An 18,367-nucleotide genomic window follows, 5' to 3' on the forward strand; every position below is an offset into this window, starting at 1 on the left:
TGTCTAATTTTCTAACTTTTGATTCTTATTTTATAATTTAAAAAATATTATTTTATTTTGTAAAGTCATTTAAATAGAGATGGAATATCAAGTAACGTGATAATAATTTAATATATATATATACATATATATTTGAATTTGATTTTGGTTGTTGTTAGAAAAGATGAGTTGTAGTTGGTAGTTATTTGTAGGAGAAGAGAGTCGTTGTCATGTAATGTAATGTATCTTATTATTGGACAAGAATTAAACAAATAGGCTCTGGTTTTTGGTGAGTTTCGTGGCTACAATCAAAGAGCTGTGGTAGCTGACAATTAAAGCTTTGACAGTCGGCCGTCGCCCAAGTTTGTCGCGCTCCTCGTTAAACATCTTAGGATTAAATTTATATACTCATATGGGTTGCTTGCGACTATGATACTACGAAATATTATTCACTCTAATTTTATAATTTTATTTTAAAAAAAATACTTAGGTAAGTTGATGAGGTTTTGGGGTTGACATGCTATTCAAATTCTTCGTTTGAAATTAATGTAGTACTTGTGCCGTTTGTATCTGATTAATGCAAAATTAAATATGTTTTGAATTGAGTTTTCAAATTGTAGATGGGCTTAAAATAGATAGAGTGTTGTAAATTGTTGAGCCGGAAAAACTTGATTCAGATTGTCTTGATTTTTGAAAAAGAGATGATGGATGAAGAGAAAATTGAGACGAAGTAGAGTTAGTGATATGGTCCATAAAGCTGAAGGAGTGTTATTGTGCATCATATTTAATTAATCACTCTGTAATAAGTGGGATGTATTTATTACATAATTAATGGTTAATGTATAATTAATTAGAAGTTGTGTGAATGAGACAGGATGAAAGCAATTTTCACCAATATTTCATAGCATTCAATGATTAATTATTATTAATAATAAAATATAGTAAATGACGAAAATGGTGTGGTTTGACTGCACTCGGGCAACTTGACTTGACCATTATGTCCCCCACTAACCTCCACTCTCTTGGGTGCAAATTAGATTGAAATTTGAACTTGTTTATGAAATTCCAATCTTAATCATGAAGCTAAAATATTAATGGTGTTTCATTCAAGTAGTTAAAAAAAATACATTTTGATGTAATATTAACTTATATTATACATCCAAATGCATTTAAAAAACAATTGAGAATATTTGTATGTGCGTGTGTATTGCAGGTGTATGTGCGTGTGTATTTTGATATTTGGACAAAAACAAGTTGGTTTGACAAAGAGCGCTTTCTCCTGCTGTGTTTGGTGGTGAAGAGTGGTGTGCATTGTGTGGCTTCCACCAATCATGTGCTTTGTGCCTTTGTTTGTTAATTCAACAACCACGCTTTTAGTTCCATCCCAATGTTGATGGCAACTCTAGAGTTGAGTTGGGGAATGAAATTATATACACTCTCTCCTTTTCAAAACCAAATTTATTGACATGTTGTATTTTTGAATAAGAAAGAATTTCAATGTTAAGTGGATCACTTATTTTATTTCATGCTATAATCAAATTTCCTCCAACTTGAATACTAGAATAGTGGGTTGATGTGATTTATGTTTTGCAAAAATAAAAAAGAAAAGGAGCAACGGCAATTCTATAAGAATAAAATTTAAAGGCAATTATATTTGCACTATTTAATCTATGGTCTTTTTATATAATTCATCTATTAGAAATATCAACATAATTTACATAAATCACCCGTAAACAGATGATAAGTTAGAAAATGCATACGTAATTATTCCTAGAAATGATGAAGAAAGAAGTGTAGGTGGAAAGTGCTTTACCAAAGGAAGATGGGAATGAGAAATAGGAGGGAGTTGGTAGAGGGTATTATAGGTAATAACATAGAAATGAGAAATGGGATTAGCAGGAAAGTAGGAACAACTGCCTGTGATGAGTCATGATTATTTATTATTTATACAATTAAGAAGGAGAAGAAGAAATAGGGAAAGCAGCCAATGACTTTGTGGACTTGTGTGTATATTAATTGGGATTAACAACTCTAACTTAACTTGCCCGGTTGCCCCCCACCCCATTAATTTAGGTGGTTGTGCCAGGAAATAGTGAGATCATCTCTATCTACCAATTATCATATTATTAAATATGTATTTGTTAGGTAGGAACAAGATTTGTGAAAACAAACAATAAAGCCATTTTCAACTCTTATCATATTCATGCTTCTGAATGAGGCGATGTATTTTCATTCCCATTGAAACAACAAGAGTATCACTATTTTCAATCATTCACAGCTGCTGGTGGTGAAAGATTCAAACACATGGGATGCAATTTCGCCTGAAAATTACACCCACCCACATCCTGTCGTACCCTTCTTCTGTACACACACACACACACACACACACACACATCAGTTATCAATGAGTGAAATGTTGAACCTGTAAATTAAATATATTTCACATTTCTTTATACCCACCTTCCTTTTGCTAATGCACTACACCCACCACATTTTATCCTCCTATGAATACACCACAAAGCAGATGGAGAAACTAAAACAGGAACTGAGATTTAATACACAAGAAGGAAGAGAGATGGGAGGCCCGGCGAGTTTATGTCAGCTGAGCCCAGTTCTCATGCTCAGTATGGGTTTTTCTCCAAAACCTAGCAACCGAATAAGCATATTTGTCTACAGCTTCTAGGAACTGGATTAAAGTTACAATCCCTGAGGAGGTCATACTGCTATCTTGCGCAGCCCATGCCCGATTTCCTGAGACCCAACTGGCTTATTTGACAAACGACGTTTGTATCGCTTGAGTACGGATGCCAAATTTTCCTTCCCTTTGGGAAAAGCTACATCGCCGGCTGCAGTGCCTGTTCGACCCTTACGACAGGATATAGCACTTTCTACATCTTTGATTATGTCTAACAGCATTGCTGCTGTCGTGAATTTTCCGCGGCCAGGTTTTGAGTGCGGAGGTAAGCTCCCATTTGAAATGGGTGGACTCGGCTTTGGCTGTTCTCCAACAGTAAGCTGAAGGCAGAAGCAAGGAGCCATTGGAGAACGAGTCTTCGAAAAGGCCGGATCAATAATCCCCTACAGTCATAAAAATAGATGTTTCTGAGATCAGATCGCACAAGGAGAACAGCCAACTGCAGGACAAAAAAACTTTGACAGGAAACAGCTATAAACTAGAAGCACAATTAACTCTTGAGATTCATCGTAATCCAAAAGGACACCATTTCTTTTTCAAGTTCCATTCCCAGAAAAAGGATAAACATAGGCAGCAACAACATAAAGTGCAAGAAAGTAGCCAACAGAACATTAATAAATTCACATTAGCAGAATCTGCTTGCTTTGAATTCAGTACTGAAGAGAACGAAGTAAAGCAATAAGATACTAATGCCCTAATCCATGACAGATATTTTTAAGACTAAATGAGGAAAAAGCAGGTTCTAAGGTAGAGAACAGAAATAGTAGTGGTCTTTACCTGAAGACGATTGAGTACATAGGTATATTTCCCCCACAGCTCCGGCCTACTTTCCATGAGCGAAAGATCAAGAATCCTGTGGATGCACCAAACTCCAAAGCTTATAATAAGATCTACTCTCCAAACACATCCCTCACCACAATTAGGAACTGGCATAAAGTTTGATTGGTCTGCCTCGTCCATTTGCATCTTTCTGTCTAGAGCCCTAGTTTCAACTTCATACAAGATTTTCTCCCTTGCAGCTACGCGATCTATAATGTCTTCATCAGCCCCATCATTTTGTCCGAACAACCAATCAGATCCTTCCAGCTTCAGAAGTTTTATGATACAACTTCTGAAAGACTGGAGAAGTTTTGCTTCTATATCCACGACTGACGCAGCTTCCTGGACTGAAGGAGATTTATCAGCCACACCAAACTGTTCATACGGCTGCTTAGACCACAGTGAACCAGCTGAGCTAGAATTGAAATGCAAAGAAAAAGCATCTCTATGAAACTCTGAAGAAGGGGGTCCATTAAATCCCAAAGCAGTACCAGATAATGTCGCAGCACTCAGACATGGTTGCTTGCGAGCTGGGTGATTAATGGACTGACCATAAATCATAGGTTTATCACGCTGAGAGCTGTTTCCAGACAAAGAGGAGTCTCGTTGGGGGATATAAAGTCCTGATATGTCTGGCAAGCTATAAAATTTCCTCTCATTGGGCGAGGTATTAGGGAGACCCACAGGTTCAGGAGTGTAAAGATTCTGGAAGGGTCTTTCAGATTTCAATGAACTGTTTCGGGAAACAGGAACATTGTGAAAACCAGGAGGAGTGAGAGTCCGTGATCCACTATGTGGCTTCTGCCCCAACGGCCTACCATATGAGTACACAGATTCTGATTTGATTGAGGGTGTGGAGTTTTGCATTAGTGAATCCAGTTGATCTTTCCGACATTCGGAACCTTCTTCTTTAACCATTCGACCCAGATATGATTTCAAATCATAACCATGAATGGTTGCTGGTTGCTGATCATAACCATCAGAAGTTGATGGAACATGTACACTATAATAGCGCCTCTCACCGGACTCGAGCATATTGTGGCCGGAACTTCGCACATATGCATCTAATAGTTGCATGTGGTTAGAGGAAATTGATGATCTTTGCTGCATCCCAAGAGGTAATCCAATATTGCTCTGTCCATAATGCTGCTTCAAGGGATTGCAAAAACTTGAAACTCTAGAAGAATCAGATCCTCTTCCACCAGTAGAAGGGATATATCCAGTAGACTGCTTACTGGCACCCTCCAATTTAACAGATTGAAAAGAAGATTTAGAATCTACCTTGGAATCAACCCCCAGCAGAACATCCAGTTTCTTGGCCTTTGCTTCCTGTGTTGCTTGCCCATGGAAATCAAACAACTGCCCCCAGAACTCATCAAGGATTGCAGTTAACTGACGCCTTGCAGCACGGCCTAATCCTGCTAATCTTGAGAGACTTCCTCCACCACTTCCCACACTGTCAATTTTACAGTTAAGACTTCTAAATGATTCAGAACCCTCCGATGTCAAAGACTGGTTGCTCTCAGAAACATCTTTAGTCAACTCTTCAGCCTCCCAAGCACGTGAGTCACCGTCCCTCTCATTCCTCACATGTCCCTCTATTTCCAATGTCTTTTCAACCATGTCTTTTCCCCCATCGCTCAAGGTGCTGGCATCCAGTAATTCACTTTTAACAACCTCGTTCACCCCAGCCAATGCTCCTTCTGAGAGGGTTCCAGTTGCCTCAGGATTGCCTATGGCAGGCTTCAAAAATGTGATCTCAGATTTATTCTCCTGAATCATAGTCAAACAAAGATTGCTCTCAGAATCCGCAAGCGTTTCAGGCGAACTCAGATCAGGACTCAGAATTGATATGGTCTGACAGTTTCTAATGGATTTCTTCAATGATAATTCAGGTTCCTGCTGCTCCATAGCCTTTTCAGATCGATATGGGACTTCAGTGACTTCGGTTCCGACCCTCTCTATAGCTGACTCAGGCATCTCGGATTTTTCTTCCCACTTCATTGCCCGATTATTTGTTCCAGGGCTCGCGGACTTCAGTGGAGTGGTTGCCAGCAAAAGCATCAAACAGAGGGATGCTAGAGCGGCCATCAGAAGAGTAAGATATGGAATAGGCACAGCACTCCCAATATTCCATTTTAAACTACTAACCCACTCGCTACTGCCGAATATCATTTCTATGACAAAGACAATTTTTAGTCCTAGCATCCCCACAAAGGAGACTAAAGCTGAGAATTCCACCAGACGAGAAACTTTGTAGGGGCCCATGATTGATCTGGACGAAGCGACTCGAAATAGGGGAATCACAGAAGATGGAAGCAGAAGGGCAATCACGACCTGCGTAAAGACCAGGAGTTGAAATATACCTTCAGCTCCGGAATTCCAGACGCAATAGAGGGCTGGAATGATGGCAATTATTCTGATCGTAGCACGATGAAGCCATCCAGGAATCTCCAATCTGAACAAATCTTGGGCAACCACTTGTCTTCCAAGACTCCATGTTAGTGCTATTAATTGGCTGGAGAAAAACATAACAACTAACAATGAAATTGAAGCTATTGAGCTCCTAAATACCTGCATCATCATTCAGAGCTCATAATAAATTAGAAGATACCAGAATATTGAAAAGTCCCATTTTACAAGATAGATAAATCACTACTTTGCATATCTAAAACCAACCTGTTCTAACAATGACAGTGCATCCTGTAAAGTGAGCGAAACAAGTCCACTACTATAGAACACATTAGCTGCTAGGTTCATCAGCATACAGTTGACCAGAAAAATTCCACTGAAGATGCACAAAGTGGCAAAAAAATGATCGTGACACAACGCCACTTTAGAAACATTTGTTTGCACCTGATCTTGCTGCAAAAGCATTGTAAAGACCGATCAGCAAAGCATCACAAACCCATTTTCAGAAAATTTATTAAGATACTATGTAAGGAAAATAAAGAAGAATAACACACATGCACATTCGAAAATTGATCTTTTGAGTGGGCATGCCTCATGTGAAGTTAATCGTCAAAGGAGAAAATTGCTCAAACACCATAAACATATTCGAAGCGACCAAATTATAAAAGATGCAACAGATTGAGAAACACAGTAAAAACTGCTAATGACCTAAGCATGTTTTAACTTCCAATTGCCGGAACATTGATGCCTACAGTCATCAAGGCAAAAGTGCTCGAGAATGAACAAGTCAACAAAAAATAAAAGAGGGAGGATGATCCAGTGTGTGTGTGTGGGTGGGTGGGTGGGGTGGGGGGGAGTGAGAGAGTTTAAACCTGTACAATAGAGGAATGGAGGTAAAAATTGTGAGGCATAATATTTGCCCCAAGGAGACTCATCAGTGCATATGCATTTTCTCCGCTCAGCTTATTAAGCATCCCACCCATGGTCACAGAGCTCTCAGGTTGACTTAGCAGAACTCCACAAAAATAAGATACTAATATAAAGCTTGCCAAGCATATGGACAAGAACTTTGCCTTTGGGTTTCCCTGGAAACAGTAGTTGCACCGGTTTGCAGTTTGCACCAATCTGAGAACCAAGAAATTTTAACCACACGGAGTAGAAAAACTTACAAGGAAGCTGGCAAGAATTGGAAATACTACAGCATCAAAGCCAGTCAAGAAAACACAATTAAATAGGTCAATTCCGACAATAACATTAAGGCCATAAGCAGTTCCCAGAACCTACAAGAAACATTCATATCTGCAATTAGTAAAACAGACTATAACCAGGAAAAAACAATTAACTAGAAATAATATCTGAAAGGTAAAAATACCATCGTCAGATCCAAAGCAATCATAGAGACCTCTGCCTCAATTCCTAAAAGCACACATATTATATCATCATATTCCTCGCTGCAAATCTACAACATCACTAGGAAAATGAGTTCATATATCTTCATAAATTATATAAAAGAAGAGTACTGAAACAGAGTACTGCATAAAACTTTGATACAATATAGAAATATATGATGAATTGGAGAAAGCATGGGCAGAAGAGGAGTTAAACTAATTCTCCCATCAGTCAGTGATACTTATAAGAGGGAAAACATAAAGATTAGTTGGCAGATAAGTTGCACTCAAACTAGTTAGAACTTAGAACATTACCAGCTAAGAGAGGGGCCCTGTTTTAACTTTTAAACCATTAAAATGTCACTTCTAATCACTACAGTTTTTCATGTTGAAGCCAACTTTGAATTCCTTAAGCTGCGAATTGATGCATATATCCTTAAGTTAGCCTGTGAAGTAAATAGCTCGTCTTCGATATTCAAAGCAAATGCATAAGCATGAGCTGATGGAATCCTCAATTCATCTCCCAACAGTTCAAATTTTAATTCAAGGAAGTTGAAGCTGTGAAGTCTAGGAAAATTTAATGCACCTCAAGAAAAATAAAATGCTAATGGAAAATAACCACCTGCGCAAGATCTTTGCCAGTGGCAATGGCTATGCGGGCAGATAGGTAGTGACATAATATAGCAGCACAATTTATAATAAGCACAAGCAATGCCAAATCAAAGCCAAACCGAGCTCCCCCATCCACAGCTGCAGCCCACTTTCCAGGGTCTACATAGCTGACAGCAACCCACAGCACCGGTCCAGCAGCAGCAAGCATCCGACCCCTAGTGCTTGGCTGATAATCAGTTGTCACAGTCTTCGACTCCATTTGCTCCCAATGTTCAAAAGTAAAGTATCATTATCCTTTCAGACTCGCCACTTTGAAGGAGCTGTAAAGTGTGCAGAAATTACTAAGCGTAACTGCATACCGCCTAACATAGAATAAATGCTTCCACCATAAACCTGACCTGCTGCAGATTCAATCAGAAACTCCGCTCAGTATTCATCTGAGACTAGATAATATCTTTTAACATCTTACAAAGGCAGTCCACAACTTAGTATATGGTCATTATTCCAAGTTCCAGCTTCACTTGTATGGTCACATGACAATCCTTGACAAAGACCTTGACACTACTCACAAGCAAAACTACCTTCACACCAATAGGTAATTAATTTCATTTCCTGGCAGAATATGGTAGATCTTTACTGAATCTTTGTCATCGCCTGACTATGAGAACCTCTAATGACTGAGTTGAGCTTCTGCTCCCAGTTGTACAAGAACACCCAAAAGCGGTTGACCACAAAGCAAAAAATGTGTTCCAAGAAGGCAGGCACTGATGAAAATACTGCTTTATGGAGCTACACTCTACAAATCCTGATACGATGAAATAGCTGCAAAATAAATGTAATATCTCAGGATCAAATCAATTTTACAACTTGGAGTTTCTTAACACGTCCAAGTGCTACAGACTATATACAACAAAAAACAACAGTATTAACAGTCTCCACACTGTTCAAAATTCAATAGTCATATTTAAGATAAATGTCAACTGGAAACGACAGTGATTCCAAACACTTCATATTTTTCCAATTGTGCAGGAGCTTCAAGATATCATTTAATGGGTCAAGAATTAATTTCTTTCCTTCAAAAAGATGGTTTAAGAATTTCAGCTCCAACCACAGAATACTAATGACACGTTTCATATGAGGGTATAGAGATTTTAGTGAAAGACTTCCCCACTTATTTAATAATTTAATGCCACTTCTTCTTTGGTAGGAACAATACAAGACAAGTGTGATAAAGGAGTACAAGGATGAGACATTCTAGCTAAAAGGGGGGAAACTCATTCCTCAATAACCATGGGAGAGTAATCCCCATTAAGTCGAAATCATTTGTAATCATGGCTAAAAGAAGGTCCCCTCGCTACCTCTAACTTTCACTCAAATCTTTAATTATGATAACATTAACTAAATCACAGCATGTACATGTGTGTGTAAAACTTATATTCTCCTAAGCAGATATTATCAATAAACTTTGAGATATATATATATACGAAGTTATATAGAATTGTATATGTATACTTATTAATATTTTCTATATGTTCTTACTACATAGATATCTTATAGCAGACTTTTATAAATAATATACAATATATTATACCTAAAGTACGTGTGCATAATCAATAAATATGTTTAGCTATATATATATACACACAATATATGCATATTCATATCTATAGTGTATACACATGCAAAATATGTAATATGTATTAAATATCTTAATATTCTATTATACATTTAAAATTTTATATAAATGAATATTTATGTAATTGTAGTCATATTAATGCTATCACTTATTATTTATCAATTTTTTTAATGTTTAAAATGCATTTTGTATTATAAAACAAGGTAGATAGTTGTGCTAAGCTAATACTTATTTCAGTTCAACTGTGTAATTAAGCAAACCAAACAGAGGAAAGAAAAAGATTATTCCATTTCGGAAGCCATCACAGCCACAAGAAGGAATGGCAAAGATCATCCTCCAGGTAGAATCTATCTTGACAGATTTTTCCTAAAATTATCAGTTCATGTACCAAACATGCAAAGGTCACCTCACAAATAGAAATACACACCTAAAATATATGTCAGGAAACAGCTAATTAAACAAGTTAATTATCTCAACAATCTTGGTTATAATAGGAGCAACAGTAACAAACTGCAAACGAGTTCAATAATCAGGAACTCAACTATCAATTATGTGTCTGCATGTTTAAGCAGCAACAACAAAATGGCCTCTTGACGCGACAACGGCCATATGTTCCGGAATCCGGTGGCTAAAGAAAACAGAAATCCTCAAATGGAAATCAACAACTTAATCAATGACAAATTGTGGAATAAACTGACGATTCACCAAATAGCAAGCAATACTATACTTGACATCAAATGGATCTTCGCAGCAACACCAATCAGACCGGAAAATCGACGGAGCAACATAGGAGACCCCAAAAGCCCTAATTCCTCAAACAAAAACCCTTTGATCTCAAAACCCTCGAACAACGACTAAAAACCCACCATTGGGGTGAACCTCAGAAAGACTCATATGAATCACAAAGTTGTTATAATTCAGTAGCCTGAAAACGATCCGAAACTGATAACAATGACCACTCCGACCCTGTAGAGGAAACAAAGCTGTATACCCGCACACACACAAACCCAAAACCGTACACACACACACACACACATTATACACAACCCAACATGTACGTAACGGAAAGATTTGACGAGTACGCATAAACCATTAAAGTTCATTTATCTCTCCACTTCACTAACCCAATCTCTACATATATTTTCACCTTTTTTCGCGTTTCTCTGCGGTCGTGCGTGCTCGGAGTTCAGATCAGAGCCCTCGAAGAAAGCCAGACGTTAGCATATACTAACTCAACTAGAGAAGGAAACCATAGACAGATGCAGATACGGATAGAGATACAGATGGAGAGATTGGGAAGAATGTGAGCTGGTTCACTGTAGAAAGAGAGAGAGAGAGAGAGAGAGAGAGAGAGGGCAGAAAATATTTTTATATATTTATTAATTGATTGATTATAATAGTGCGTGTATGTGTGTGTGTGAGAAATATCTTTCCCCAAAGGGAAAATGGGGACCCTCAACTAAAAAGCATTTTCCCTTTTTCTTTTTCCTTTTTTATTTAATTAGTCCACTTTCATTTCATTTTTTCCTTATTACGTTCATATCCCTAATACATGACCTTCTTTATATAAATTATTTATATTTTTTTTAAAAAATTATACATACACCTCAAAAAGTATCAACACTATTACACAAACTACTCAGTTAACCAACATGTTAACTACTCGATAAATTTTGGTGTTTTTTCTTCTGCAGTACTTCAATGTGGCATGAGCATGAAAGGAGTATAAGAATAAGCTAACTGATTGAGTGGTAGAGCGGATGAGACACTTCTTTCTTCCATATTTTGGACCTTAACTCCATGAAACGGTATATTATTATTGAAAGACATATAATTGAAAGCTTAGATAAAAATATTATGTATGAATGTTATGAGTCGTCCAAACAAGAATTTCTGAACATCGAACTACCAGCTCAGATGTTCAAGAACAAGAAGTACTGAATTCTCTTTTGAATAGGCCCTGAAAGGCGAATGAATGATGAAATATTTTTTTAAATGTAATGGATAATTTTCATAATTATAAAAAAAAAAATATGAATAGTTTATATAGATAAATAATAAATTCGATATGTAGATATAGCTATCCCTGAATTAAATTAGGAAACATAGATGTACACAAAATGCATATAAACTGGTGATTTTATTATTGTGTAAATTATAGATATTCGAGAAACCCCTCAATAAATAGAATTAATTAATTAATTGGGAAGAGAGCAGCTTAATTGCAAATCTGAAGCATTCCCATTTCTCTTTGGGGAAACAGTTGATGTCTCGGAACTTTGAACTCATCCCCAACTATGTAATTTTGTCTACTTCTTTGATGGTTATTTATTATTATTAATAATAATCAATATTCATTAACAATTTATATTAAGAATGGAAATGGGGTGGGTTTGCAAATTTATATGTCTATGATTTAGGTATTGAAATATTAAAAATTTAATTATACGTATAAATATGTATTATATGTATCTATAAATAAATTGGTTTAAATGAAGGTAAATATGATTTGAATAGAAATTTTCCATTTTTGATGATCGGTGGTATCAAAGCGACAAATAGGGATTACACAAATCAATATATGTATTAAATGTACAGTTCATTCAACTTAATGAACACATTCATGGTATACTTCCTTAAACTTACATTAAACCACATTATCTTCATTGTATTTTTTTAACCAAAAAAAATATATTACATAAGATTAAGATTTAAAGGCTTGAAAGTAGAGAATTAGGGAATTAAATCCATCTTTTTCAATGGTTAATGATGGGGGTAGAGAAGACTAATTCCCATATGGATGAAGCATAATTACTCCCAAGAATCTAGGTTATCTTTATCAGATTGTGATTTTTGGGGTGTTTAAATATAATTTTTTAATTATTATTAATAATAATTTTGTGTTTTGATTGTTTTAGGGTTGTCGGTTCATTGTATCTAAGCGATTTCATGGTTCTTAGAACTGGGCTGGGCTTACCTTATTTATCACAAATGGACTGGATCACACATCGGCCCATCTTTATTTTGAGTGAGTTTTTAATTTTGAGTCCAATTAATATGGAATTCAATATTCTTAAAACAATTTCCATACGGTCGAGTTTTGTTTTATTTTTTTTCATCGTGAAATTTAAAAAGTTACATATTTCATTTTTAGAATTTAAATTATTTTATTTTTAATTATAAAATTTAAGATATAGTCAAAACCATCGCCGGAGAATTTTATTATATTTACTTAAATTACAAGAAATTTAGTTTAGTCCTTGTTTTTATTGAAAAAAAAATAGGAAAAATTTAGACTTAAAACCGTATTATTTGAATTGCACGCATCTTGCATGACGACTACTATAATTGTTAAAAATAATTAAAGAAAGATTGTGGAAAACTGAGAAACAAGTAATTCTAAACTATTATTGCAAGAAATTGAGAAGTATCCCCTAAGAATTGGCTATGGTGTTCATATTTGTGTCACCAATAATTAAGTGAAAACTGACAAATCCAAAGGTGGAACATTTCCAACCACTTGTCTGAATTCCAACCTTCATATTCAGCCACATTCTTAATTCTTTCATTTTCTTGTGATTTTGGATTTGTCATAAACGTTCAAGTTACACAATCAAATTCTTACACATCTCATATTCATTATAAGAAATAATGAAGAGTAAAATTTACGATCTTAAATTTTTTAAATAATAATAATAATTTATTATACGAGTAAAACGAGCCAACGAAGTTATTGTCCTTATAGTGAAATTGAGTTTGAGAATGTTTGTTTATTTATATAATATTTTGTATCTTACTGATTTATGAAACTATTGATTTAATTGATACTGAATATTTTGATGAAATATGATTATTTTGCTTGAGAAAAGAAAAAGTGAAAATTTAACAATTAAGAAAGTGGAAAGAGTTGCAGGCTTGGATCACCATCCTTGCAAGTCGCAAGTAAACAAATATTCATAGTATTGTAAGCAATTCACCAAGTCCAACCACATTGTAAGATATTCTGTAGCACAAGACAACTACCAACGCGGGCACAAAACGTGTTCCATTCAGACCACGCTTCATTCATGTCCACGTGTTGTCGCCCTCTCTGTTTCTGTCAGATTTCAAATCCTCAATTCTGCTAGTGTTAAATTGAACAGTATCAATACAGTATATATCCTATCGCCACTACACAGCAGGGAAATCTTTCTTTTTTTATTACACCTATAACCCCAATAATACATTTCCTTGCATCCCAGTTCTTGATTTCACATTCCCGTTCTGATCAAGAATTCTGCTCTTGTCCCGACAACGTGGGACATGATTCTTGATCACGACCAATGAAACAGGAGTTTCGTTTGATCGTTTTTTGATCATCACACAAAATGGGGATTCTTGATAGTTTGTTGGGAATGGTTGGATTTGGAATCGGAATACCGATTGGTCTTTTTCTGGGATTCTTCATGTTCATATACTTTCGACCCAGAAATGTTAAGAAGGTCAGAGTTCATACTGTTTCAATTAACATTTGTCTGCCTCTCTCAGTGTGTGTTCAATCTACATGCGGCTATTTACATAAAAGACATCCTCTGTAGAATCAACGTTTATTTCTCCATGTAATGAATGTAGAACAATATCTCTGGTTAGATGAGAAGTGTACTACGTATAGATCTTGTCTGTTTTCTTGTATTCGTGTTGAATTTTCTGTATCTCTTGCATGATTCATACTCAGAGCAAGTATGAAGCTTTCCGAGGTTTACTGTCCAAGTTTCAGTCTTTTGAAACATGTCCTGGTCTAATTACTAGTTTCCCTGTCAGCTTTTCAATGTGAGCTCAAGATGGAAAACTCCAGTATACTGATATCCGACTGGAAATTTTGCGTATTTACAGATAGAGAGTATACTAATTCTCTTGTGGTTAAACTTTCAGGAAGGTGTTACGAGGTCACTCAATAGTATTGACTCAAACTCTATGATAGATATCGTCCCTGAACTTCCATTGTGGGTGATGAATCCAGATTACGAGAGAGTGAGCGATTTCAAATGGTTTTATTACAAGTTTCATGGTGAAGGTTTAGGATTTTTGAAATGAGTGGTACTTTAAATGTTGCAGGTTGATTGGTTAAACAAGTTTATCATTGATATGTGGCCGTACTTTGATAAGGTGATGTTACATTGAAGATTCTCTGTTGAGGCCTCCGGGCATAAGCTGTATAGTTTGCTTCATTTCCCCTTCCTAATTTCGTCCGTCTTCTGCAGGCTGCATGTGGGATTATAAAAACCACAATGGACGATCTCTTTGCTGAGTATGTTGGCAAATATCAGATAAAATCTATTTGTTTTCAGCGCCTTACTCTTGGAGACTTACCTCCCACAATTCATGGTAAGCAAGAATCGAGTGGCTGAAAAATCTGAAGATCAATATTGATTTGTTCTGCTGGTGACCGTTAGTCGCATATAATCATAAGAAATCCAGTTTTGTCCATTATATAGTGTAATATGGTTCTGCAATCTCACCTTTTTCCAGGCCTGAAGACCCAAGATTCTAAAGAGAATGAACTAGTTCTTGATCTTTCACTGAGATGGGCTGGAAATGCTGACATTTGTTTGGCAATCAAACTGTTGTGTCTGCAACTGACGGTCCAGGTTAGGAGAACTTCTCTACCTCTGCGCTTTTGACCATAATGGAAGAGTTCTGAGAGTAGAATTTCAAATTTCTTGCAATTAGTCACATTCCTTGACGTTGCGAGAGAACTGTTGGAAGTTCTGTTGTCAAAGAAAGAATGTCGGTATTGGTTTATCCATGGTCTCTAATCACAATTCTAAGGCTTAATTTAGAGAAATAAACACTTAAGAAATTGCTGAGGTTAAAAGGAATGGCACATCATCGGCCTTAAACAAATACTGTGAATCATGCTCTCTTCCAGCCATATCAAGATTCATATATTAGTCTTAACTTCCCGAGGATTTTGCATTAACAAGTTTAAAAAAAAAACAAAAGAACATTTTGTAGATTGCAGGTGCAAGATCATAATTTTTCTTGCTCGGTTTAATTTTTCAATGCATACTGATTATTACACTGATTCTGAGATCATATAATTTTGTTTAAGGCCAGATGGTGGACATTCAAGCATCAGCAGCAGTCAGGATGGTTTTAAGACCTTTCGTACCAACATTCCCATGTTTCTCAAGCGTTGCTGTTTCATTGATGGAGAAGGTAAACAATTCAAATATTTCCGCTTCCAGGTTTCTGATTTCTTCGGAAGAACTATTGTACACACTTGATATACTCTTTGCAAGATTGCAGCCAAAGATAGACTTTGGACTAAGAGTCATGGGAGGAGATATTATGTCGATACCTGGCCTCTACCAGCTTGTCCAGGTGCCTTTTCGCAGTGTGTTTCTGAATGTGCATGAGAACTTAATTGTAAATCTGCATTGATAATGCATGTTAGATCCAAAAAGTTCTCAGTATCCACGTCGCAGCACGTGGAGAAGGTCTATAAGATTAACGAAAAAGTATTTTAAGTCTATGAATTATTTTGCTTTTCTACCCATGTTAAGTCAACCTAGTTAACCCGATGTTTGATTCTGTAGCTTTTTCTCTGCTTCCTTCAAGTTCACCAGGACCATGTTTGAGTGTTCAGACAGTTGTATCTGTGAAACGCATATGCTCGACTTAGATAGTCAGGAAATAACAAATTTGAGGTTCTTTAATGTCCGAACAAAAGAAAGAACTAAAAACTTGTGCTGCATTTATCATGATGCCTGGACGTTGGTTTCCTGCAGGAAGTTATTGCAAAACAAGTTGCCAAGCTTTATCTCTGGCCCCAAACGTATGACCTAGATATCCTTGATAGTTCAATGTAAGTTCAACAGTGATGGGAGCTATTGAAAATAATTTGTTTTCTTTTAGAGGTGAAAAGGAGAATTACATGTATGTTTCTAAGCAAAGAAGACCAATAGAACTTCTCTAACATTTTACTTCTGCAGAGGAGCAGCAAAGAAGCCTGTCGGAATATTGAACGTTAAGGTTGTAAGAGCACACAAACTCTTGAAAATGGATTTCCTGGGTGCATCTGACCCCTACGTCAAACTCAGCCTTACTGGGGAAAGGCTTCCAGCAAAGAAGACTTCAGTCGTAATGAACAGTTTGAACCCTGTATGGTGCGAGGACTTCAAGCTGATCGTGAAGGATCCAGAGTCTCAAGTTCTCCAATTGCAACTGTATGACTGGGAAAAGGTTTACTACTAGTAAAATTTTATTAGTAAATCCGGCCAGGAATTTTCCTTTTATCATATGTTACAGTAGAACACGATGAAACCTTTGTTCATTAAGTGGGATTTCGACTAAACGTGGTATTGCTTTTCTTGTTTGAATGGCAGGTCGGTGCTCATGATTATCTTGGGATGCAAGTGGTTCCTCTGAATGAGCTCATCCCGTACAAGAAGCAAGAATTCACCCTTGATCTGCTACACAGCATGCATCCGGACGACCCTCATAACAAGAAGCCACGAGGCAGTATCCTAGTGGAAATGACCTTTGTTCCTTTCCTGGAAGACAGCCTAAAATACAGTGGAAGAATAGATGTTGCAGGGAATGGAAGTTGTAACAATTTTCATGGAAACATCTCATTAAGTGGATCAGGTTTGCTTCTGGTTGCCGTCATAGAAGCAAAGGACGTTGAAGGGAAGAAGAACCACGTTAGTCCTTATGCCACAATCCTCTTCAGAGGAGACAAGAGAAAAACTAAGGTAGATTGCACTAATCCCACTTTCATTACTCGGCCATCATTTAGTTGAAACGTAATTGTGTTCTCTACAATATACTCTCACAGTCTATCAAGAATACTCGGAACCCGGTTTGGAACGAAGAATTTCAGTTCTTATTAGACGAAGCTCCCGTTAAGGACAAAATACACATCGAAGTGATTGCTAAGAGGAGACGACGCTTGGGATTTATGACCAAGGTACAAAAAGATTATTACATTCTTATCATTCTCAAACTTCGAAACTGATATTACTTAATTCTTGTTTTCGACTTAGGAGTCGCTGGGGTATGTAGATATTAATCTGGCTGATGTAGTCTACAATGGGCATATCAATGAGAAGTACAGTCTTATCAACTCCAGAGATGGAAGTATACACTTGGTTATAAGGTGGAAGGTGATATGACTCTCACTGCTGTCTGTTGAGTTATGGCATCAGAATTCCATGTTTCTTTTTATTACATTTGTGTTCGAAAAGCACACACAAAGGCAAATCAACTGTAGCAGTAGCAACAGAGATGTAAAAATTTCTTTTATTGCAGTTAACAGAATACAAAAACACTCCATGAAAGGGAGAGTCTGTTCTTGCGGTTTAGCTTTTACTATACTTGTAAAAACAACTAAGCATGATTGAGGTACAAATATATTAAATATATTTTTTTATTTTTATCCCAACAACTATCTTATTTTATTTTGGGAATAAATTACAACAAGCTCTCATAAGATTTGTCATAATTACAATATCTTCTTTATGTTTAAAATATTACAAATATCCCTTAAAATTAACAATCGTCTAACAAATATACTCTTATAATGGGCTGCCCCAAGAAGTATTTTTTAGACAACTATTAATTTTAAATAGATATCTATAATTTTTTAAATAATAAAAAAATATTTTTAATTATGAAAAATTAAAAGATAGTTCGTCGTAATTTATTCCTTTATTTTATGGTCTAACATTCATACAGTGTTGAAGCATGAAATGAAATCCTCAGTTTACCCATATTTTTGTGTATGGCTGGTATTTACTTTGTCCTTGTTGTTGCTAAGACCACCTAGTGGCTAGCAGTCCAGCT

The 18,367-nt window shown here is 36.3% G+C and overlaps 2 protein-coding genes across 5 annotated transcripts; one reads left to right on the forward strand and one right to left on the reverse strand.

Annotated features, from left to right (window-relative positions):
- Positions 2,489-10,918, reverse strand: LOC105161379 (ethylene-insensitive protein 2). 3 transcript variants are annotated; one of them, XM_011079039.2, is made up of 9 exons: positions 10,689-10,918; positions 8,304-8,727; positions 7,916-8,225; positions 7,278-7,364; positions 7,075-7,185; positions 6,778-6,990; positions 6,173-6,358; positions 3,452-6,067; positions 2,489-3,057 (listed from the first exon to the last, which is right to left on the reverse strand). In XM_011079039.2, exons 3-9 carry the CDS (start codon positions 8,162-8,164, stop codon positions 2,695-2,697), a joined length of 3,825 nt encoding a protein of 1,274 aa, XP_011077341.1. In that variant the 5' UTR covers positions 8,165-8,225; positions 8,304-8,727; positions 10,689-10,918; the 3' UTR covers positions 2,489-2,694. The 3 variants fall into 3 exon arrangements, with proteins under 3 accessions (XP_011077341.1, XP_011077340.1, XP_020549610.1); XM_011079038.2 differs by having other exon boundaries at positions 7,916-8,727; positions 10,689-10,917; XM_020693951.1 differs by lacking the exon at positions 10,689-10,918 and adding an exon at positions 10,084-10,638 and having other exon boundaries at positions 7,916-8,727.
- Positions 13,585-17,966, forward strand: LOC105161380 (synaptotagmin-3). Of its 2 annotated transcripts, XM_011079041.2 has the most exons (12): positions 13,587-14,022; positions 14,453-14,551; positions 14,636-14,686; positions 14,782-14,905; positions 15,050-15,168; positions 15,638-15,739; positions 15,830-15,904; positions 16,312-16,388; positions 16,516-16,765; positions 16,909-17,277; positions 17,361-17,492; positions 17,569-17,966. In XM_011079041.2, exons 1-12 carry the CDS (start codon positions 13,909-13,911, stop codon positions 17,695-17,697), a joined length of 1,641 nt encoding a protein of 546 aa, XP_011077343.1. In that variant the 5' UTR covers positions 13,587-13,908; the 3' UTR covers positions 17,698-17,966. The 2 variants fall into 2 exon arrangements, with proteins under 2 accessions (XP_011077342.1, XP_011077343.1); XM_011079040.2 differs by having other exon boundaries at positions 13,585-14,022; positions 15,638-15,904.

This window comes from Sesamum indicum, linkage group LG5 (genome assembly GCF_000512975.1).
Source record: "Sesamum indicum cultivar Zhongzhi No. 13 linkage group LG5, S_indicum_v1.0, whole genome shotgun sequence".
In the NCBI taxonomy this organism is placed as follows: Eukaryota; Viridiplantae; Streptophyta; class Magnoliopsida; order Lamiales; family Pedaliaceae; genus Sesamum; species Sesamum indicum.